The following is a 22,697-nucleotide window of genomic DNA, read 5'->3' as shown; positions in this document are numbered from 1 at the left end:
TGGGAACCCTTGTGACCAGCTCCTGTGTTAGCTCCCCAGCTTGCCCCTGTGGACTAGCTTGTGTTCCCATCTAATTCCCCACTTCAAGTCCTTGTGACCTGTACCTCTCCCCTAACAACACGGGGGAGGAGGGATCCATCTATGCCTGTAACCAGCCCCTGTGACAAATCCTTGTGACCAGTTCCTGTGGGGAACCATGGCGACCCCCCTCCCTCATGATCAGGCCCCCGCAGCCTGTGACCCCAACAAGTTCCAGTGGGTTGGCCCCCCATGACTGGCCCTATGGATAACCTGTTTGTGTCCCCAGATCACACTGACAACCATTGGGTACGGTGACAAGACACCGCACACGTGGCTGGGAAGGGTCCTGGCTGCTGGCTTTGCCTTACTAGGCATCTCCTTCTTTGCTTTGCCTGCAGTGAGTCCCCCTCTACTTAGGATGGCCCAGGCTGGGGGAGGGGGCCGTAGGGGCAAGGCTGGCTAAGCCCCAGTCCAGCATTTGCATGGGCGGGGAGGGGGGCACCTCAGATGGGCAGGGGCGGGGGCACCTTTGCTGCCTTTTGTTGTCCCCCCCCCCCAACCACCACATTCCCCCAACCATGCCTGTTGTCCTAGGGCATCCTTGGCTCCGGCTTTGCCCTGAAGGTGCAGGAGCAGCACCGGCAGAAGCACTTTGAGAAGCGGAGGATGCCAGCAGCCAACCTTATCCAGGTACAAGATACCCAAGAAGCCCTGGAACTGAACTGGTTTTCTGAGGAGCATTTAACAGGGGACCTGGCCTGATCTGACCTTGAAGGAGAACTCAGGGATGACCACCCTGAGAAACTGACACTTGGGCTGAGAGCTGGAGAATGACTAGGAGTTAATGAGGTGAAGAGGTGAAGGGGGAACATCCAAGGTATAGGAACAGCATGTACAAAGGCCCTGTGGTGAAAGGGAGCAGGGTGTGTTTGAGGAACTGGAAGGAAGCTAGAGAGGCTGGAAAAGAAAACTCAAGGAAGAGTGTACAGTGGAAGGGGTTGGAGAGGCAAGTGAGGCCCAGACCTGAGGGCCGCAGAGTCCTGATTTTAACATTTTCCTAAGAATACTTGAGGAACCACTGACAGGTAGGAAGCAGGAGGAAGGGGTGACATGATTAGATTTATGTTTTGAAAAGCGGTGAGTGGATTGGAGGGTGATCCAGGTGTCTGAGGAAACCAGATAAAAGGCTCTGGCAACAGTCTAGGTGAGGCAGGTGCTGGGTGACTTGGACTAGGGTAGCAACAGATGAGATGGAAAGAAACGGGCAGATTCTACATATTTAGGAGGCGAAATTAGTGGCATCAGGAGTAGGGGCTTGCCCCACTGGATGGTGGATAACCCTACTCATTGGATGAGGACCAGATATGGAGCATGAAGAGTGTGAGTTTGGCTGGAGCAGGTAGAATCTGAGGGGCCTCTGAGACCCTGAGGGGGTGTTGAGGAGGCAGCTAGATATACTGGTGCACAGCTGAGGATAGGAATGTGCTGGACTTTGTGTGCAGAGGGCGATGAAGCCCCAGGTGTGGGTGCTTCCAGTGGAGGGAGGAAAGAGAGAGGGGAGAAGATGGCCCAGAGCTCGGCTTTTTGGAATCTTAGCATTTAGTGGCTGGGCAGGCCGAACTGAGCCAGCCAAGGATGCAGAAAAAAACGGGAGTGCGTGGTCTCAGTTTCCCGTACAGTCTGAGGCATTCTGACTGGGGCCCAGGCTGAGGCGAGGACTGTGAGTTTTTGTGACTCTGGCACTCAGCCTCGGCTTCTCTCTAGTTAGGGCATGGCAAGAGAACCCCCTGCGGGAAATAGTTCGGGGAACACTGACACAGCCCACCTCAGCGTGCTCCCCCCTTGCCACCCTCTCACCCCCCAGCTCAGGTCTGATTCACCCTCCCTTATCTCTCCTCCCCAGGGTGGAACCCCCTCTTCATCTCTGCTATCTCCAGCCACCAGCCCAGCCTTTCCTCCTCAGCATCCCTTGGGTCACAATGGCCGCTGTCCCCTGGGAGCTGGTCTTCCGAGGGGCATTGTAGGGGCAGGCGGCTGGCACAGTCCGTGCAGAAAGACAGCTGGTATTGTGGTACCCATAATTAATGAGACAGCTCTGGCAGCTGCTCCCCAGCCCAAGCCAGGGGCCTAGGCAAGCAGGAAGTAAAAATATTCCTGTCTTGGGAAGGTGCCTGGCCAGTGAGGTCAGCATTGGGCAGTCCCTTAAGGACAAGAGGCATCCAAAGAAGGGCCCAGTTCTTCTTTGTCCTGCCCAGCACTTCCCACGCCTCCCTGTCCTCATTGATCGCCCAACTCACAGCCCCTACCTGGCTCTTCTCTTTACCTGGGAAGAGGGACAGTCCTTCCTCTTATCTGACCCTCATCCCTCCTGCTGCAGAGGAAACCCTGCAACTTCATGGATGCCGAGGGGTTGGTAGGTGATGATCTTTCCTCCCCTCCTCCACCCCATGGGCAGTGACAGGCAGCTGGGAAGGATGGGGTGGGATTATCATTAGTAATAATAATTCATTCCTTTAGTATTTATTCCCCAAACATTTGCAGAACATGTGCCAGAGGATACAGTGCTGACCAAGACATAGCTTACAGTCTGAGAGAGACCATTAATGAAATCCCCAATGAAAAGACATTCATCAGCTGTGGTAACAGGCAATAACAGGAGTGTTTAACAGGGGAACTTTGTATTAAGTGCCTACTCTGTGCCATGCACCATTCTTGGCATTTAATATACATTCGTCCATTTAGTCCTCACAACACCCTGTTGGGTAATTAGAATTACGTCCATTTTACAGATGAGGAGCCTGAGGCTCTGCAGCTTCACTTACTTGTTCATATGAGTAGGCAGCAAAAGCTGGGATTGCAAACCCACTTCTGCCTGACAAAGCCCCAGCTCTTAACTCCCACACTGCAAGGCCCTGGCTCTGACTCTGATACGCTCATCACCTTGAGGAAATCATTTCTCTCCAGGCCTCCGTTTCCTTCTGGCCCTGCTGGCGGCTATAGAATTGGAACTGGCCTCTGCCTGAGAACTGGGTTCTTTTGGGGGCAGAGGGCTGGTGAGGGGCTGAGAGCCCTCCCTGATGCCTTGGCCCTCACACCTTTCCCCTTTCTCCCATCCACCAGGCTGCGTGGCGCCTGTACTCCACCGACACGAGCCGGGCCTACCTGACAGCCACCTGGTACTACTATGACAGCATCCTCCCGTCCTTCAGGTAGGCCTGGCTGTAGGGGGGAGGGGGGGTTGGTGGTAATGCCCCTTGAGGACAAATGGCTGGGACTCAGCCCTGGAGGGTGGGAAAGGGGTGACAGCTCCTATGGGAGCATCTGGGGCTGGCTCTGTAACCCATAGCCTGGAGTGCTCTCTCTGCCACTGTGCTATACCCAGGGAACTGGTGACACTGGACACAGGGCATGGGGAGGAGCCCCGCCCACTGGCTAAGCCCTGGGTCTGGGAGTGCTGGCAGTCTGCGTGGTCACCCAGATTTGATGCCACTCAGGGCAGTGGCCCAGCCAGCTCACTCCCCTCAGTCTGAGTTGGGAGCAGTGTTTGCCAGCCTGGAGTATTGCAGCTGGATAGAGAGAGCGGGGTGTGGGCAAGAACGTGTGGGCCAGGGTTGGGTGCAAGTGCCCACCCATCCCAGCATCCCCATCGTGAATATGTATCCGTGCCAGGAAGCAGCCTTAGGGCCCAAAGGTGGGTTCGCTCCACTGGCCCAGGCTGGGGTAAGACTGCATGGGGATGGGCCCACACCAGGGATTATTAACAGCGTCACCAAGATTTGTGTGGCCAAGTTCCTGGCCAGGCCCTGGGGCAGGGATGAAGACTTTGGAGAGTGACTCAGTCCTGCGGGCAGGCGGGCATCAAGAGCGGCGGGGTGAGGCTGCTGTGTTCAGCATTTCTGCCCGCGCCTTTTTTGCCTCATTTGTTCTCCAAGAGCAGCTGTTGCGTGATCCCACTCACCCCTACACCTGGCTGCCCCACTCCCTGCTCCTTCCCAGCCCCTGGGGCTTCCCAGGGAAGGAGCAGGAGAGAAGGGGCTGGTGGGGGGGGGGCTCCCAGAATCACACTGGTTCCCCTCGTCTCTCCACCTGGCAGAGGCAAGCTCCCACCTCACAGACAGGGATGGTGGTTAGATTAGAAGGAGTCATCCTTTCTAGAAGTAGACCTAAGGACTCAAGGCCAGGCCTGGAGGAGGTGGGCAGAGGCTAGTTTCTTAGAAATATGTGTGTGTGATAGGGAGGGACGATTTGGAGAGTGTCCTGGGTCCTCTGGTAAGATGGTCAGAGCTTGGTTTGAAAATTCTGGACCCAGAGGGGAGGGTATATAGCTCAGTGGTAGAGTACATGTTTAACATGCATGCAGTCCTGGGTTCAATCCCCAGTACCTCCATTAAAAATGAAATGAAATAGAATAGAAAATTCTGAGTCCTGCTCCCTGGACCTCAGTTTCCTCATCTGTACAATGGGAAGGCAGAGAGGGAAGATATCCTCCTTGGGTTATGGAAACAGGAAATGGTCTGGAGAGTGAAGAAACTTAGTCTCCAAGAACCCAGCCGCAAGAGCGAATGCTGCAGGAGAAGGAAGCTGGGCTGCCGCATTGAGTCTCCCTCCTCAGCCTCAGTTTCCCCCTAAAATCCAGTCAGATCTGGACGGTGAGGAGTTCAGGGCTGCCACTGGCCTCCAGGTGGGCACAGCTCCATGTCCAGGCGCTCGGCTTGCTGAGCAGAGAGTAAGCTGGATTTGAGTTCCCCCTGCCCTGGCGTGAGGGTGCCCATCCTGCACCGTCATACTTGGCATCCCTGAGAGTTCCCAGGAACTGAGTGTAGAAAGGGAGGGAGGAAGGCTAGTCTCCCACCCACACCCCTGCCTATGCAGGCCTAGGGTGTTTGCTGAGCATCTCCAGAGAGGCAGGGCCTGGCAGGGTCTGAGTCAGGAGCTCGGGGGCCCTGGGGTGAGGAGGTGGTGCCAGGGCTCTGCCTGCCGCTGACGGCGCCCTCTCCTGCAGAGAGCTGGCCCTCTTGTTTGAGCACGTGCAACGGGCCCGCAACGGGGGCCTACGGCCCCTGGAGGTGCGGCGGGCGCCAGTACCCGACGGAGCGCCCTCCCGTTACCCGCCCGTTGCCACCTGCCACCGGCCAGGCAGCGCCTCCTTCTGTCCTGGGGAAAGGTAGGGGCCCCCTGGGGCTGCCACCTCCTCTTGCTTCTCCTCCTCCTTTTCCATTCTTTGTCTCATCCTCTCTCAGACCTGCTTCCAGCCACTATGTGGGTGTCTGGGCCTGTTCTGGGGACTCCCAGGCCTTGTCATGAGGCCTGGACAATTGTCGTCGGATGGCTCTACAGGTACAGACTGAGAGTCTTTCTGGAGAGGCCAGAGTTGACTCACGTTTTGTCACCTGGGGCTCCAAGGGTCTGAGTTGGGGAGAGGTCCACACCGTCCTTCCCCATCACCTCCTCCATTCATTCCATTGTCCTCTTTCTTTCTCTGTTTCCACGTCCCCCTCACTCTTCCATCCCTGCACCCCCATCCCTCCCGGGAAGCTGGAGAGAGGAGGAGGCCGCTGGCCACAGGTGCTTACGGCTCAGGTAATCGTGGGCACCAGATGGGTGTGAGGGCCCCTTCCCCAGCATGTTCCTCTAGAAGGGGCTTGACACTGAACTTGCCTCTTGGGAACGAGATGCCAGCTGGAAAGAGAGCTCTGTGACTAAGAACTGCTGTAGGGCCTATGTAAACTCAGCCAATGACTAATGCTCTTGTCTTGTGCAACCCTTGTCTGCAGCTTTGCTAATCCCAGAGGGTCCTCCTGGGATTCTCCCACAATGCCTTTCTTCCTTATGGAGGGACATTTTGCTGTTCCAACAGTCTCTTTCCCCTTGATCTGCCTCAGTTTTTGCATCTTGAAAGAAGAACAAAGAAAGAACAATGCTTACCCCCACGTAAATATTCATAAATAATGGAATTTCAGGTATATTTGGATAAAGAAGCCCACTAACTCACAGTATGGAAAAGCAGCTACTCCTGTAGATGTGTAACTTTGAGATCAAGGATTCAAATTGCCCTTCAGTCATACCCTGTTCACTACCAGTCTGTTTGTTTTGTCTCATCTTTACATATCATCCCTGAATCAGCCAAGTGGACATATGGGCCTTGAGCCTCAGGTGTGATTCTGAGGCCCAGGCTCAGAATAAGGGAGAGGAGAAGAGGTGAACCACTCGGGGCTCAGAAGGAGGAGGTGCAGTGGAAGCTTGCCTCTGCTGCCTGATGCTGTGTGTCCTTGAGAAAGTCATCAGGTCACTCTGAGCCTCCGGGTTCTGGGCAGAAAATCAGCAACAGTTAGGCTGATCAGGGGCTCTGGGTTCTCTGGGTTTCTCAGCTGAAAAGGCCTGGGGAACAGGGAGGAGGGGGGTCTGGTGCAGAGGATGCTGGGAGCAGAATTCCTTTTCAGGTCTCAGGGAGGGCCAGGGGCTGAACAGGATGTGGACAGAGAGGGAGGGCCCTTCTAGGTCTCTGGGGGGAGGGGAAGCATATTTGGTCAGGCCAGGCTAGGAGCTCCCTGGAAGAGAGTCCACAGTGGAGCCCCTACTTGTATTCTTTGTCACTACCTGAAGGTCCTACAGTGTTGTCTCCATCCCTCCCCAACCAGGGCTTACAGGTAGAAACCCAAAAGTTTTGGCTTTTGAGCAACCTTGCCCAGGGCCTGAGCCAGGGCTCTCTGTAGCTTCAGTTCCCTCTGGTTTCACTTTACCTGAGTAAGGGAGTTCTGGGAGTGGAGATTATCCTGGACCCCAGCACCTGTACCACCCCTCACAGTGGCTCTGGGTCTCTGGACTCCTGAAAGCCTAGGAACAGATGACCGCTGAGGACTTGGCCATCACTAACTCCTAGCCTTGTGTCTGTCTGCCCTGCAGTGTCTGTGTGGCTGGGCTCATGGTGATGGTGGTGGAGTGTCCCTTCTTCCCAGGCATCCCAGGGGCCTGAGCTGTGATTTCTAGGCAATCAGGCACCAAGCTCAGGCCAAATGGCCATATCCTTAATCTCTGCTGTGTGAGCCCCATGGGGTGGGTGTCCAAGACAGGATCCCCCCACAAAACACACACACACACACACACACACACTCATACACACACCTGGTTGGCCACACAGTGAGTATCCTTGTAGATGGACTAAGGTTGAGCACATTCCCAGGACTGCAAGGAGCAGGACTTCCTGAGGGATGGCATTGGGGCCAGCACCTCCTCTCTTTGGGGTTTTTGTGATGAGTGATAAGATAGTGGTTCTCAAAGCATGGTCCACTGACTTCCTGCATCAGCATCCCATGGGACGTTTGTTCAACATGCAGATACCTGGACCTCTCCCCAAGCCCATGGAATGAGAATCTGGAGAAGGGGCAAAGAATACTGCATGTTTAACATGCTCCCCAGGAGATCCTTATGCAAAGCTTGAGAACCTCTGTATTCTGGGCACGTGGGCTGGAGGATGATTTACGTGTGTGTGTTAGGGGGGTCCTTCTCTCCCACCAGCCACAGGAGGCCGGCCCCATCCTGGCAGCTCCCCAGGCTCTGCCCACCTGCCTCCTTCCCACTAACCTCTGTTTGTGTCTTGTTCTCAACTTTCCAGCCAGATGTTTAGTAATAAACGGAGTTTCTTTCGGATCCACACCAGCTGGAGACCGAGGTACCCCCTCACCTGCTCCTCCTGTCCCCACTCCTCCTTGCCCCACCCAGTTCGGGGGCTGGAGAGGGGGACAGAAGGAGCCAAGGACAAGGTGCATGTGCCTGCCGCCTGCCGTCTGCCTTGGGGCCCTGAGGAGCCCCTCATCTTTCTGGGGATGCCTCTGCTAGGTCTGGGGTCATGGGCCTGGTGTCCAGTCTGCCAGTAGGGACACCTACAGGAGCCTTGGGCTCTGCCGCTGACCTCTCCCTGCGTGATCTTGGCCAAATTGCTTCCTTTCTCTGGACCTCAGTTTCCCATCTGTGGAATGGGCAGATTGAACTAGAGGCTCTCTGAGGGTCCTCCCCACTCTGACTTTGGCCAGGCCTTAGGTTTAGCTTCCTGGCTCCCCACTGCGCACTGGGACCTAGCAGATGCCCGAAGGAGCTGGGATTGGTGTCTCCTTTACTAACTCCGGGACCCAGTTCTTTTAGCTGCATCACCCCTATGTTCCTTGGTAACTGCCCTGGGCCAGGCCCTCAGTAGGTACACAGTGGTAAATAAAATATGGTGCCTAGAGACGTGCAAAGAGCAACTGCTATTCGATGTGATGAGCACAACTCAAGGAGGAAGCAGAGGGGCCGTGGAGCTTGGGGCAGGCATGTCACCCAGAGGGCGCTCCCAGAGGTGTGGCCAAAAGATGCAGTGCACACCAAGGTAAGGAGGTGAGAGAGGGCACAGCGGTGGCAAAGAGCAGGCAGCCCAGCGTCGCCAGATCTGAGAGCGGGAGGTCGGGAGCTGAGGCTGGGTCATGAAGAACCCAAAAGCCCCTAGTGAGCTTTATCCTGCTGGAACTGCCTGGCAGCTCGGGCTCACGGAGTCCTGGGTTTCCCAAAGTGCCTTGGGAGCCTTGTGGATCGGGGAGCCCATGAGGAAGACATGGGTGACAGAGCTCCTGGCTGCTCTCCCAAGAAGAAACCACTGTTTCTTAGAAACGTGGGTTCTGGATCTAAATGTGGCGAGGGGACCTTGGGCATAAGCCCTCTGTGCCTCCGTTTCCCCAGGTGTAAAATGCAGAGGATAATAGGATCTGCTTCCGCTCAAACTGTGCCTGGCTCAGAGGAGGTGCTGTACAAACGCTAGCCTCATGCAGTTTGATGTGTTATGATATGCACTTGGAAACCATGGCTGTAGGACACAGGAACACGCTGAGGGCTAAAGCTGAGGTGTCTCTGGGTCAGATCTGTCCCTTTGCAAGATTCCTTTGGCTGTGTTGGCATCGGGGGGCAGGAAGGGCAAGGTCAGGGCAGAGAGGCCAGCGATGCAGCTGTTCCTGCAGTTCTGAAGAGAGGGGCTGTATGCAGGGGTAGGGTAGGCTGCCTCTGGTCCCCAATGAGCTTGACTTTTGGCAGGCCGATGGAGTCCTTACAGAAATCCCTGTGGAAGTTGAGCCGGGGTGGGGTTGGGTCCAGCAGGGCAGTCAGAGGGCAGTTTGTGCCCCGAGCTCGCCCTCTCCAACAGGGCAGCCCCAGTCAAGCCCACATATCCAATCCCTGATTGGAAAATTCGTTGTTGTTGGGGGCTGTCACATGCACTATTCAGCATGTTTAGCTGCATCCCTGGCCTCTACCTAGATGCTAGGAGCACCCCTCAGTGTGACAACCAAAACTGTTTCTAGCCAAATGTCCCCTAGAGAACAAAATAGCCTGCAGCTGAGAACCAATCCTGGTAGCTTGCCCCAGAGAAAGAACACAGTCTCTGAAGTCAGAGCAAACTGGGTTCCAGTCCTTGCTCCCTCCCGAGGAGCTCTATGACCTTGGAAGCTGTGTCCACGTCTATAAAATAGGGGTGGTGACTATAGAACCTGCCACGGGAAGTGTCTGAGAACACCGAAAGGGCTCAGGCAGTCAGGTGGAATCTTGTGTGTTCCAAGGAGCTTGGGAGGGGAAGAAGCTCTTTCGATGTCCACTGTGTGACAGGTTTCTTTCCATTTTTGTTGAGCTTTTAGGCTCCAGAGAGGCTGATGTAAGCCATTTTCTGGGTCCTGCCCAGGGAGCTGGAATCCAGGGCCACCCCTGGGAAAACAGTGCCTTCTTACCCTGAAGAGGAGCCCAGGGTCTCTGGTTGGTCAGAAAGATACAGAACCCCACAAACCAGGCTGGAAGCTTCATCAACCATCACCGAATCAGAGCTGGAGAGGGACCTTTCAAGGCCTCTAGTGCAAGCCCCCAGACCTCTGCCTTCATAAGCCCTGCTGAGTGCAAGCTCAGTCTTGCTTGCACACTTCTTGTGACAGGGAGGTCATCCCCTTCCCCCTGAACACCATTGGAGTGACGTGCAGGGCACAGAGATCCAGAGTTCCTTGCCCTTGGCTGAGTGTCAGGTCCCTTTCCACCCGTCTCTTCCTCTGCCCCTTGGAGGAGTGGAGGACAGAAAGAGGGGTTGCACGAACCGGTTGGGGTGGGGGGTGCTTGCCCGCATGAGGAGAGCCTGAAGGAACAGCTTTGCAGAGGAAAGTTTGGGAGAGCCAACCTCAAACTTTGGTTGGAATATTTGGGATGTGTGGAGGGGATCCTGGGCCAGCAAACAGCATGCTGGATTGTGGGGGCCACCCCATCCTTCCCTTCTGATATCCTCAAGGGACCCATCCTCGACTATAACCTCTCTCCTCTGGGCAGAGGTCCCTACCCCTGAGGATGGCCCTACATCCCAGGTTCCTTCCCAAAGGCACCTTCCAAAGGTGCCCCTGGTTTCAAGATCTCCCTTACCTCAGCACCTTGGCCCTATACCCTGTCCCCCATGCCCTGGGCATGGAGGACCCTGGCTCCCACTCTGCCCTGAAACCAGAATCTGTCCTCTGATCAGCCCCTGATCTGAAAGTCCCTGAGACTAGGTGACACGGTCTCTTTCCTCAGCCCTGCCCCACCTCAGGCCTCCTCCAAGACTGGCTGGTGCTCTCCTGAACCAGGGCCCTGGATATTTGGGGCGCAAGGGCCCCAAAGCTGTCTGAAGGGGGCCCTTCAAGTGGCAGGTCACAGCAGGGAGGCAGCAGGGACACCATGGGGCACGGGATGGGGATGTTTGCATAGGTCCTATTCAAACAGCGATAACATGGTCCTTGAACCTCTTGGACACAGAGTTACTCTACCAGGTACTGGTTAAGCAGGGCCTGTCCTGGGGAACCTGAGGCGTCCCCTCACCTGTCTTCCTCCAAGATTTGGGGGATGAGAGGGGAGTTGGGGTGTGGGAAGGGAAGTCTGAAAGCACACACAGACATGCACACGTGTGTTCACACGCACACAGACTTCTGTAGGTGCTGTTGAACTGTGGACTCAGGAGGCAGTAGAGAGGTCACATGGACAGGACGTCAGTCCAGATGGGCAGAGCTTAGGCGGGGAGACCACAGAAGAACAGGTTACAGATCTTCACTGAGAGGGTAGGCACCAGGCCTGGCCTGGGCATACATGTGGGCCCTGCAGCTACACTCACACGGCCAAGACCCCCAGCAGGCCGGTACACTGCACACCTCCAGCGTGCACAGCATTTACACTGAAGTCTGAGTGACGGAGGCCTTTGGAATTTTGCAGTCCACTGGCTATGCAACTGTACCAGGTCCTAAAGCCCTGACATGACCAGTGTGGGGTCAGATAGCTCCAGTAGTCAGCCAAGGAGGAAAATATTAATCAACACATGTAGAGACATGCCAACATATGTATACACGCTGGCACCTGTGTGATGCAAGCACACACATATACACACGCACACACCCTCAACTCCATACAGCCCGCCCCTGTGTACAGGGAGGAGCTGGGGATTACCTCAGTGTGCACGGCCAAGGGAGATGCTCCATCCCTCAGTAGCCTGTCTGTGCCCAAAGGGGTCACCACCTCCACCCACCCACCCACCTGGGCCTGGCTTAACTCCCCTGTCCTCCTGTCTGTCTCTGATTCCCTTCTTGGGTTTCTGTCACTCCTTCCACTCTGACATCTGTCTCCTGTGCACCCCTTATCTGTCTGGGCAATGAGGGGTGGGAGGTGGGGGTGGATCGGAGAGCTATTCAGACTGGCTCTGGATCAACTCATAGGAGTCAGGGCCCCCCTTATCACACCATTGTCCTATCCCAGGAAGTCTCCCCTTGGTGGAGAATCAGCCCCAGTAGCCACCCCCAAGTATTAAGTCAGCTGTGTCCCCACTCATACCCGCCCCCAGCCCTGGCTAACTTGGCTCTCCCCCTGCCCACCCTGCCCTGCCAGCAGCCGGATGGGCATCAAAGACCGCATCCGCATGGGCAGCTCCCAGCGGCGGACAGGCCCCTCCAAGCAGCACCTGGCACCTCCACAGATGCCCACTTCCCCGAGCAGCGAGCAGGTGGGTGAGGCCAGTAGCCCCACCAAGGTGCAGAAGAGCTGGAGCTTCAACGACCGCACCCGCTTCCGGGCCTCTCTGCGACTCAAACCCCGCACCTCTGCGGAGGGTGAGCATGTCTGCGGCCAGGACCCGCTGAGGGTGGCAGGGTGAGGAGTCTGAGCTTGGGGTAGAAACACTTGGTTCTAGTCCCAGCTCTGCAACAGACTGACCATCTTTGGGCACCAGTCTTCTGATTTGTAAAATGGGGGTCATAATACCTGCTTGGCTGGTCTCCAGCCTGAGAATCAAAGGAAAATGGAGAGGCAGCATTTGGTAGTGGATAAGAGCACAGGCCTTGGAGCCAGGCTGCCTGGGTTTGAATCCTAGCTTTGTCACTTATCTGAGGCAGGTAACCTAATGTCCCTGGGCCTCATTCTCCTCCTCTGTAAAATGGAGCCAATAATCATATTGACTTCAGAGGATTGTTGTGAAGATTAAATGAGGTTATCCACAGAAGGTGAATAGAAGAGTTTTGGGATATAGTAAATGCTCCACAAAAGCTAGCAGCCTTACACACATGCTCTGGAAGGAGCAGGAGGCCATCTTTGCTGAACTGAGCCCTGACTGTGAGCAGCCCCACATGGGATTATCTCCTTCACTTCTCTCAATGAACCTGGGAAGTGGGGTCTGTTTCTTGCCCCATTTTACGGATGTGGACACTGAGATCTCTCAGCTAGTAAGTGGCAGAGCTGCTATCCTCACCCAGGTCTAGCCCATGCTTCCCACCTTGTGCCTCTTTGCCTGCCCAGCCTGTGAATAGGAGGCTGTGGATCTGGTGAGGGTTGCTTTTAACTAGTTGGAGAGGTCACTTTTTTGAGCTCTAGCTCTGCTCCTGACTTGCACAGTGACCTAGATAAGACACTTCCCCTTTCTAGGCCTCAGTGTCCTCTTCTGGAAAACAAGAGAGTTGGAGCAAGTCCCCAGAAAGGCTTCTCCCAGCTTTGACATGCTTCAGGCCCCTGGGTGGGAAAAGGAGGGGGTGGCTGGACAAGGATGGAGGTTGGGGACAGGAAGCCTTGGAGGGAGGGGACCCAGCCATGCTGCCTCTGTCTGTGCTGTATCAGCCCCCAAGATGCTGCTGGCAGACAACTCAGACAGCCTTTCCTGGAAAGTTACAGAATCCCCACAAACCGGTCTTTGGGAGGTGCTGACCCAGGGGCGCCTGGGCATGGCTAGTGCCCAGGGCCTCATCTGCCCTGCCAAGAAGCTGCCTGGCCCCCTGTCCCCTCCTGCCCCTGTGATGCCAGGATAGCATCACTTCTCCGTGCAGCCTCAGAGAAGCCATTTCTCTCACCCCGGGGGAGAATTACTTGCTCTGGGGGCTTCCCCAGTAGCAGAGCTGGGCGTGGGAACCTGCCCTTTGCTTCCCTCTCCGGTGAAGGACAAGGCTCTGTGTGTGATTATGTGCAGAGGCCTTGAGCCCCTTGTCTCTGGGGCTCACTGTCCTGCGTAGTGGGACTGGTGGGACGTCCTCCAGGGCTATGTGCTGTTTGCCAGGGGCCAGACCAGATGTGCCCTAAAGTAGTTCCTACTTACTGGCCACCAGGCAGATGTTTATACAGGGCAGATGGCATGCAACGAACCGAGGTTTCTCACCCTGGGTAGGGCAGCCAGAGGGCTAGGAACCTAATCTGCCTTGTGCCCCCAGGAAGGTTCTGGGCTCTTCCTGGAACTCTGTAACCCTCTCCGTCCCTCTAAGGGTGGTGGTAGGGGTTGAGAGTGGCCACTTCTGCTGCCACCACCGGGCTCCCTACCTCCGACTTTTCAGAGGGCCCCTCGGAGGAAGTGGCAGAGGAGAAGAGCTACCAGTGTGAACTCACAGTGGACGACGTCATGCCCGCGGTGAAGACGGTCATCCGCTCCGTCAGGTGAGACTGAGGCTGGAGGTGGGCCACCCACTTCTGCTCCCCATCTGGGGCCTGCCCTCCTGGCCAAGCCTGGCCTGGCTCCCCGCATGCCAGCTGCTGTCTGCCTGGCACCCTCGGCGGTGCTGGCTGGGGGAGCCCTGGGGAGTGAGTGGGGTGGGGAGGTGTCATATGGCCCCCAGCAGGGTTTGTGCAGACTTATTGCATCTGGAGTGCAGTGAATGTGGCTGCCCATCACGGTCCCTCTGCTCACACCCGCAGTGTTCTCTCTGCTTCTCTCCCCTTCCTCTCTTTCACTTCGTGTCAGGAGCTCTTTATTTCTCTCTCCCTAGCTGTGTATCAGCATCTGCCTGTTTCTGCCTGGGTCTCTGTCTCATGCGCAGTTTCCTTCCATCTCTGTGTCTCACTCTCACCCTCCGCTGGCCTCTGTGACTCACACTTTCTTTCCTTGGGTGTCCTGACCTCAGCCTGTCTATTTCCCCTAGGACTTCCTCTAGAATAGTACTTTTCAAACCACAGGTCACAATAGTTTGAAATCAACTTAGTGAAATCAATTTAGTGGGCCATGGTCAGCATTAAAAAAAAAAAGAAGAATAGAAAATATCAGAGGGCATCTCTCATAGTAAGGAGAAATGATGTTTATGAAACTTCTATTTCAGTTGGGTGTGTGTACTGTTTCTGATATAAAATGTATTTTTAATGGTGGGTCTTGGTCCAAAAGTTTGAAAGCCCTTGCCCTATTGGCTCTACTGGATGTCCCCCTGCCTTGACAATTTAGGGGGGACCAGGGTCTCCTGAGTCATTTAGCCTCAGCAGCCATGGATCTGGCCCCTAAACTCCTCAGAATGGAGGTCCGGCCTAGTCTCTGGCTCCACCCTGTAACTCAGCTTCACCCCTTGGGCCTTCCAGACTCACCTCCTCTCCTCCCTGGAGATGCACCTGCCCACATGCCTCTTTCCTCTGTGTTCCTTTTAAATCAGTGTCAGCTGGACATCCCCTACTGCTCCCCAGGGAGTCTGAGACCTCTCCCCACTCCCTTTTTACATATTCTGTTTCTCCCCTCCAAGCTTCTGGAACACAATGCCGGAGCTGCCACCTGGCTCAGGTCAGCTCTCCCTGGCCATCCCACAGACCCCTCATACCCAACACCCTCCTCCTCCCATGTCTCCATGCCAGGCAGTGGCACTACCACCCCCCGCCCTGTGCCCCAAGCCATGGGAGTCATCCTAGATTTGGAAGCCTTTCAGTCCCCTCTCCTGAACTGTTCAAAGCTGGCCCACAGCTGAACCCCTCTGCCCCCTCCCAGCTCAGGTACATCCCCCAGAGCGGAGCTGGTCTTCCTGCCAGGCTGTCCCTCCAGGGCATCCTCCACACAGGCAGGCAGAACGGACCTTCTAAAGCAGAGTAAACCACACGGCCCCTTCCGCACCTCCCCAACTTCCCATTACCCAGTCCCTGCCAGGGGTTCGGGGCTCTTTGGAGTACCCCCCTTCCACCCCCCGCCTCCTGGGGGTTAACCCCTTTCCTTCACGTCCTGTCCTGGCTACTTTGAACGACCCTCCCTCACACACCTCCATGCCTCTCTGTGTCTGGAAAACCTCCCTTCATCCCTTTCCTCTTCCTGCCCTGGTGCTGGAAAGTATTACTCTCAAGACTTGTACCCTGACCTCCCCAGCCAAGCTCTCCCTTCTCATGGTCCCCAGTCCTCTTTCTCCATTCCTTGACATGGCCCTTGTCATCCCATAATTGTCTGTGCCTTCTCCGTCTCCCACCTCAGACCAGTGCTCTTGAAGCCAAGGATCAAATCTGATGCCCTTTTGGGTGTCGAGGGTCCAGCAGAGCAGTGCTAACAGGCATATGCAAAAAATGTCTTCCCCTAAGCTGTCATCAGGCAGTGTTGACTGGTGCCTGCCCTGTGTCCCACCTAGCAGAGAGAAACCCGGCCCAGTCCCTGCCCTCCCAGGTGACTGCAGATACAGGCACATTAAGGAATACCAAACAAACTTAGGGGGCCGGGCAGGAGTGTGGTGGGTAGGTAGGGAAGCTGGAGACCCAGCAGAGGCTGTTTGTGGTGGCCCAAACAGGAGGTGCTCTGGTGCTGGACAAAGTAGCAAAGGGACACAGAAGGGGCTGGAAAAGAATCCCTTCCCTCTGAGACCCTCTCCCCTACAGGATCCTGAAGTTCCTGGTGGCTAAAAGGAAGTTCAAGGAGACTCTGCGACCATACGACGTGAAGGACGTCATCGAGCAGTACTCAGCAGGGCACCTGGACATGCTGGGCCGTATCAAGAGCCTACAGGCCCGGTGGGTGCACCGGTCCCGGACGGGGGAGGGGGACAGGGCGAACGCCGCACCAGCGCCGGGGGTCTGCTCCGGCCCTCCCGTGGGCGCCCGCTCAGAGCCCCGAGCGCACCCTAGGGGCCGCCGCGGGACCTGGAGTTTCTGGTCTTCAACGCCCTGGGGCCAGACTCCGCACCTGTCATTGAACCTAAAGAAACACCCAGCCACAGGTCCTCTGCAAGCTGCATTGACCTGCACACCTCGGGGACGTCTTTAGATGACTGTTTCCTCGTCCTAAAATAATAGGCTTAAAATAATCAGTGAGCTCCCATCTCCTGAGAGAATAGGCACATTGTCCTCAATGCTGTTCACCTCCTGCCTCCGACATCCTCCAGCACTCTTCTCTCCACCGGGCATATAGGAAGATTCTCACACCAAGACCCCAATCACCTACACCTTGCCCTCTCCTCTTATGGCCTGCATTCTCAATCCCCATTCATTTGTTCTCTCAAGAAACAGTCATGGGGCATTTGTTACTTGCCAGACAGTGGGTATCTGGTAGAAAGCAAAAGATTCCCTGCCCTCATGGAGCTCTTATTCCAGAGGAAGGAGAACAGATGACAGTAAGTGAAACTAGAATATGTCAGATGATGATAAAGGCTAAAGAGAGAAATAAGGGTTAAGGTGTTGGGGTAATTTTAAATAGGTGAAAAGGTGATATTTGAGAAAAAATGGAAGATGAGGCAAACCAGCCCCATGGTTGATGTTTAAACAAAGATTTTCTAGAGGGGACAGCAGGTGCAAAGGTTTTGAGATGGGCAGGTGCCTGAGGTGGTGTTTCAGGAATAGCAAGGAGCCTGTTCTGGTGTGAGGGAAGCAGGAAATGAGGTTAGAAGGTTAATGGCACTTAGACTATGTAAGGCCTTGTAGACCACTGCAGAGATGTTGGCATTCATCCAGAGTAAGATGCGAGAATTGGAGGGCTTTGCACAAAGGACTGATGAGATGTGAGTTATATTTGAAAAGGAGTCACCCTAGGTGCTGTGTTGAGAATGACCTATAAGGAGTTAGAGTGGAAGCAGGGAGACCAGGAAAGGGGCTACTCCAGACATTCAGGCAAGAGATGTTGGGGACTTGGACCAGGGTGGAAGCAGTTGAGGTGGGGAGAAATGGTCAAATTCTAGACATATTTTGAAGGTAGGGCTGACAAGGTTTTCTGATGGGGTGTGCAGAAAAAAAACAAAAAACAAAAAACGATAAAGCCAAGGTTTTGGCTTGAGCAAGAGGAAAAACTTGCTGTTTATTGACATGGGGGAAGTCAATGAGTGGAGCAAATTTTGATCAGGAAAGTTGGGATGTGTGGTGCTTGTGATGCCCATCCGACATCTAAATGGAGTGTTGATCTGGCAGAGGAGTGTGAAGCTGGGAGGAGAGGTACTGGCTGGAGATATAGATTTGGTGTCAACAGTATACAGAGGAACTGAAAATCTGGAACTGAAGACATTACTTAGCAAGTGAGAGTAAATAGAAAAAGAGGTCCCAGGAGTGAGCCCTGGGTCCTGCAATGTTTAGAGGTTGTGGAGATAAAGGAGGAAAGCAGCAAAGGAGGCTGAGAAGGAGAGTTTGGGAGAGGGTGATGTTTGGGAATCCACATGAAGAGAGGGCAGGAAAAAGGGGTGATCAGATATGTTGACCACTACTAATAGGTCAAATATAATGAGGAATGAGACATCATCGAATTTAGCAATATGGGGGTCATTTGGGATCTTGACAACAGTAGTTTTGGTGAAATGGTGGGAATGAAAGCCTGACTGGAGAGGTTTTAGAGAGAAATTGAAAATAGAGGGTAGGGATAACACTTTCAAGAATTTTGCTGCAACAAAGAATAGAAGAATAAGGTGGGCCCAGCTGCAGCCTTGTCCCTCTAATAACTCATATTCCTACTTGTGACTCTCCCTCCTCCCAGTCCACCCTTTCCTACCTGTCCTCCCATCAGGCGGCTGTTTAACTTGTCCTTCTTGTGTGTGGTGCCTTCGCTCCCACCACACGCAAGCATGTGGTTGGAAAACCCACAGAGCAGCGGCCGGTACCTCCATTTAACCTGGTCTCCGTCTGGTAGAGCAAACTGGCCCCCTGCCTCACACTGCCTGCTCCCACCGGTGCAGGATGTCTCCTCTTTCAGTAAGAAACCTCGAATTCTTGTCGGAGAGACGTGTGGCCAGTGTCTGGGCCCTCTGACAGTTCCCTTTCCCTACAGGGTGGACCAGATTGTGGGCCGGGGCCCAGGGGACAGGAAGGCCCGGGAGAAGGGTGACAAAGGGCCCTCTGACGCGGAGGCGGTGGATGAAATCAGTATGATGGGACGCGTAGTCAAGGTGGAGAAGCAGGTGAGTGTGGGAGGGAGTTTCGCTGGTATGGCTGAGCTAGTCCTCGACCGAGAAGCTCTGGAGGGCCTTGGCGTCAAGCCCAAAGGAAGGGTGCGCTTCTCAGAGCCACAGCCCAGAGCATCCGCGGGGTAGGCCCGCGGCCAACCCTGCCCCACAGATAAGCCCCGCCTCCTAGGAAGCCCTCCGACCTCTGCTAAACGACCCTGATAAACCCACTCTCTCCGGCTAAGGCCGGCCCCAGGTTTCTAGTCTCAGCTAAGTCCTTCTAAGGCCCATCTACTTCATTTAACCCCGCCTCAGTTGTCTTTCTCAATCACCCGGACTATCTCAACCAATCACAATTAAATTTCGTTCGGGGACGAAACCCCAGGTTCCCAGCTTCATTCCGCTCTCCGGCCAACTCTCCGCCTTTCCTGTCACACCTCCCCCCTGAGGAGCCGCGTCTCCCAGATGCTACCCTCCCTGGGCAAGCCCCGCCTCCCACCTTCTCTTCCCAAGCCCCGCCTCCCGGCCGCGTCCCGCCTCCAGCCGCTCCCCACCCCCAGGTGCAGTCCATCGAGCACAAGCTGGACCTGCTGTTGGGCTTCTACTCGCGCTGCCTGCGCTCTGGCACCTCGGCCAGCCTGGGCACCGTGCAAGTGCCGCTCTTCGACCCAGACATGACCTCCGACTACCACAGCCCTGTGGACCACGAAGACATCTCCGTCTCCGCACAGACGCTCAGCATCTCCCGCTCGGTCAGCACCAACATGGACTGAGGGAATTCTCAGCCGCGGGGCAGCACCTGGCCAGCCCCCGGCCCCGGCGCTCGGACCCGCCCTCTGAGGCCTCCGGACTCCTCTCTTACTTGAACTCGCTCCCTCGCGGGGAGAGAGGCCACACGCAGTATTGGGCTGCCTGGGTGGGTGAGATACCCGATATGGGTGCCAGCGATCCGCCTCACCTCAGGAGCATGAGATGCCAGGCCGCACAGAGGGCAGCAGCGGCGGCTGCCCCTCCGCCTCTGGGACCCCAGTGCCCTGCCCGTTCCATCAAGGCCCGATACGGCCCGCCTGGCAGGGGCACTGCCCCAGCAGTGGGAGCAAGGCGCTGGGGCCCTGGGCCCTGACCCAGCTTCCAGCTATGCAAGGTGAGGTCTTTGGCCCGCCCTTCGGACAGAGCAGGGAAGTCCTCCCGCCAACTCCCTGCCCCACTTGAGGCCCAAGGTGCCCACACAGGTACCCACAAGCACAGGACCCTGCCATAAGACAGGTGGGCACCATATATGCAAACTGTGTTAAATATGCAACTTTGGGGACCCCCATGGGGTCTCTGCCCCTCTCCCCCTGGGAGATGGGCCCCCAGCAGTAGCTGGTCTCAGGCTGCTTGGCCATGACCCCCATCCCTGATCTTTGGCTTATCAGTCCCTCCCCTCCCAGCATGGGGCCTGTTTCTTCCTTTCCTCCCCAAGAGCAGTGCCTGGGCTTTTCTTCCCATCTGCAGGTGTCCCCTCCCAGGGGCTCCCTCTTTTCTGCCAGATGTTCACTCCCCTCTGGCCATCCACACCTTTGGAAGCACAAGTTTCTGTGTTCTCCCCCAAACCTCCCACAGACAATGCTCCCACGGTCACACAAACATGTCCGTAAAGTTTCCCCAGACACACAGGAAGTCTCTCACACTCACCCTAACACACGATCACACACACTTGGAGACTTGAGCAGAGAGCCAGCCACTCAGACTTTCCTGGGCCTCTGCAGGCTGATACCAGCGGACTGGCCTTGCAGGGCTATATCTACTTCTGTCCACCCATCTCTGACATGACCCCAGGTCCTTCTAGGCCCTACCCCAGAGCTTTACCAGCTCCCCTTTCTCAAGAGCTGCTTCTCACAGGCCCAGGAGCCCTAACCACTGCCTCTGCCTGCCCCGAGGGCCCTCCTCAGTGTCCCCACAGCACAACTCAGGCCTAGGCCTCTGGGGCCTGGCATCACTGGAAAGACCCCAGGCTCTTCCCCAGGGTGGTTATCAGGCCTGCTTCTATCTAGGCTTGCCCCTTTCCTAGTCACTCTGACTCCCAGAGAGAATAATAATGCATCTAGCCAGTACCATTTGTCAGGCACTAACTGTGCATATGGCGCTCACATGCACTGTTTCCCCTCCTTCCATACTCCACTTTCCACTTCAATTGGCAGCCCCCATCCACTCCAGGCCCCCAGCGCCTCTTTGGTACCCCTACCCCTTTGTCCCTCTTCTGCAAAGCCAATACAGGTAGCAGGAGGGTGATGGGTAGTGGATCAATGGTGAGCTTTTGTGGGGTGCCAGGGAATATGGGGCTCAGGCCCAGCTGCCCGCATCTCATGACTGGGGACCTGCATGCACCAGCGCCAGGGCTGGGGTTGGCTCTTGCTCAGCCCCATGGTGCCCAGCCTCTGCCCCCACATGCCCTCTGCATGTGACCATCATGCCGTGGATGGAGCCTATCCTGGCTCACCTCACCCACCTGCCCTGCACTGTCCCCAGAGAGCCACACCCCCGCCCCCTGAGAGACAGAGCTGTGGAGAGGGGCAGGAGAATGGGATCATCCTATGACCAAAGGAGACTTGGGAAGAAGCCCTCCCTCCTTCCACGATCGAGGTTCCCCCACCAACCCGGTTCTCAGATATGCAAGTACCTCACTTTGTTAACTTATTAACTTATTGATTTCATTAAAGTTTTCAGTAGGAGGTGGTTGGTCTTGGCTGTTCACTGTCTGAGGAGTGGGGCATCTGGTCTGGGGGTGGGGACGAGGAGATTTGAATTAATCATGACGCTTGGTTGCAAACAACAAACTCAACCTGATATACCTTAAGCAAAAAAAAAAAAAAGAAAAATAAAGAAAAGAAGGAGAGAGAAAAGAAAGAGAGAGAAAGAAAGAAAGAGAGAAAGAAAGAAAGAGAGAAAGAGATAAAGAAAGAAAAGAAAGAAAGAAAGAAAAGAAAGAAAGAAAAGAAAGAAAGAAAGAAAGAAAGAAAGAAAGAAAGAAAGAAAGAAAGAAAGAAAGAAAGAAAGAAAGAAAGAAAGAAAGAAAGAAAGAAAGAAAGAAAAGGAGACATTTATTGGCCCAGAAAACTAAACAGTCCAAGGGATACTGTTGGCTTCAGGCATAGCTAGATCTAGATGCTTAAATATGTCTTCTGTCTTAGCCCTCCTCTTAGGCGTGCTGACCTCTCTTGATGACCCCTGGCACTTCCAAATTTACTTTCTTGTGGTTTAGCACCCCAGTGAAAAGTAAGTACCGCTTTCCTGATAGTTTGTTATCAGTCAGGGTCTAATCAAGAAAACAGAAACTACACTAGGTTTTTCAACACAGAGAATTTACTACAGGGAATGGGTTACACAGATGGAGGTGGGTTGAAAGAAACAGAACAGGATAACCTAGAGAATACCACTGCAGGAAGCAGCCCCCACTCCTAAAGCTGCAGGAATACATGGAAGAGGTTGGGGCTAGCAGAACCCATGGGCTTGATTTGGGGAAGCCTACAGAGGTCTAAAGAGGGGCTGCTGTTTGGCTGGTGCTAGTACCTCCTAAGAGACCCGATGAAGCTTGTCTGACTGCAGAAAAATAGCTGAGGGCTGGGATCAACTGTGGCTACCAGACTGTCATTGATAAGGTTAATAAGCAAAGGAGGAAGGAAAATCTCCACCTGTCCTGCCTTCCAATGCCCCTTCTTGTCCAAGCCAGCTGACAAAGATGATGTGGTTTGTAGAATCCCAGGTCCAGTTACACAGAGCAGAGGACAGAAGGCTGCATCTGGAACTAAAAGACAATAGCTTCATAACTGACACCATCCACCCCTTTGGACACTCAGTATCCACACACATCAATCCACACGTTTGAACCTCCATCCGGCAACAGTAGCTTCCACCTAATAGGATGAAACCATCCTGCATACAATGAAGATACTCTAACCCTTTCCCTGAAAATGAGAAGAACAAGGAGTCCCACCATCCAATAGATTTATCCAGCTCCAAGAGTTGGTCATTGAATTCATATTTGGATGATGTTAATTACTCTAATTCAGTCACAATTGCACCTGCAACTGAAGAGTAAACTGTAAAGTTGGTAATTGCCTACAA

The 22,697-nt window shown here is 54.8% G+C and overlaps 1 protein-coding gene across 1 annotated transcript in view; it reads left to right on the top strand.

Annotated features, from left to right (window-relative positions):
- KCNQ4 (potassium voltage-gated channel subfamily Q member 4) overlaps nucleotides 1-21,297 on the top strand; it is a 53,285-nt gene extending 31,988 nt beyond the window's left edge. The window contains exons 6-14 of the mRNA XM_064493692.1: nucleotides 308-418; nucleotides 616-711; nucleotides 3,142-3,230; nucleotides 5,024-5,185; nucleotides 11,920-12,140; nucleotides 13,842-13,941; nucleotides 16,111-16,242; nucleotides 18,476-18,605; nucleotides 19,151-21,297. Of these exons, the coding sequence (XP_064349762.1) occupies nucleotides 308-418; nucleotides 616-711; nucleotides 3,142-3,230; nucleotides 5,024-5,185; nucleotides 11,920-12,140; nucleotides 13,842-13,941; nucleotides 16,111-16,242; nucleotides 18,476-18,605; nucleotides 19,151-19,363 (1,254 nt within the window). The 3' untranslated portion in view covers nucleotides 19,364-21,297. The remainder of the gene's footprint in view (nucleotides 1-307; nucleotides 419-615; nucleotides 712-3,141; nucleotides 3,231-5,023; nucleotides 5,186-11,919; nucleotides 12,141-13,841; nucleotides 13,942-16,110; nucleotides 16,243-18,475; nucleotides 18,606-19,150) is intronic.
- The last annotated feature ends 1,400 nt before the right edge of the window (nucleotides 21,298-22,697 follow it).

Source organism: Camelus dromedarius, chromosome 14, assembly GCF_036321535.1.
Source record: "Camelus dromedarius isolate mCamDro1 chromosome 14, mCamDro1.pat, whole genome shotgun sequence".
Taxonomy (NCBI): Eukaryota; Metazoa; Chordata; class Mammalia; order Artiodactyla; family Camelidae; genus Camelus; species Camelus dromedarius.
The sequence above is the reverse complement of the archived record's forward strand: the minus strand, read 5'-3'. Positions and strand labels throughout refer to the sequence as shown.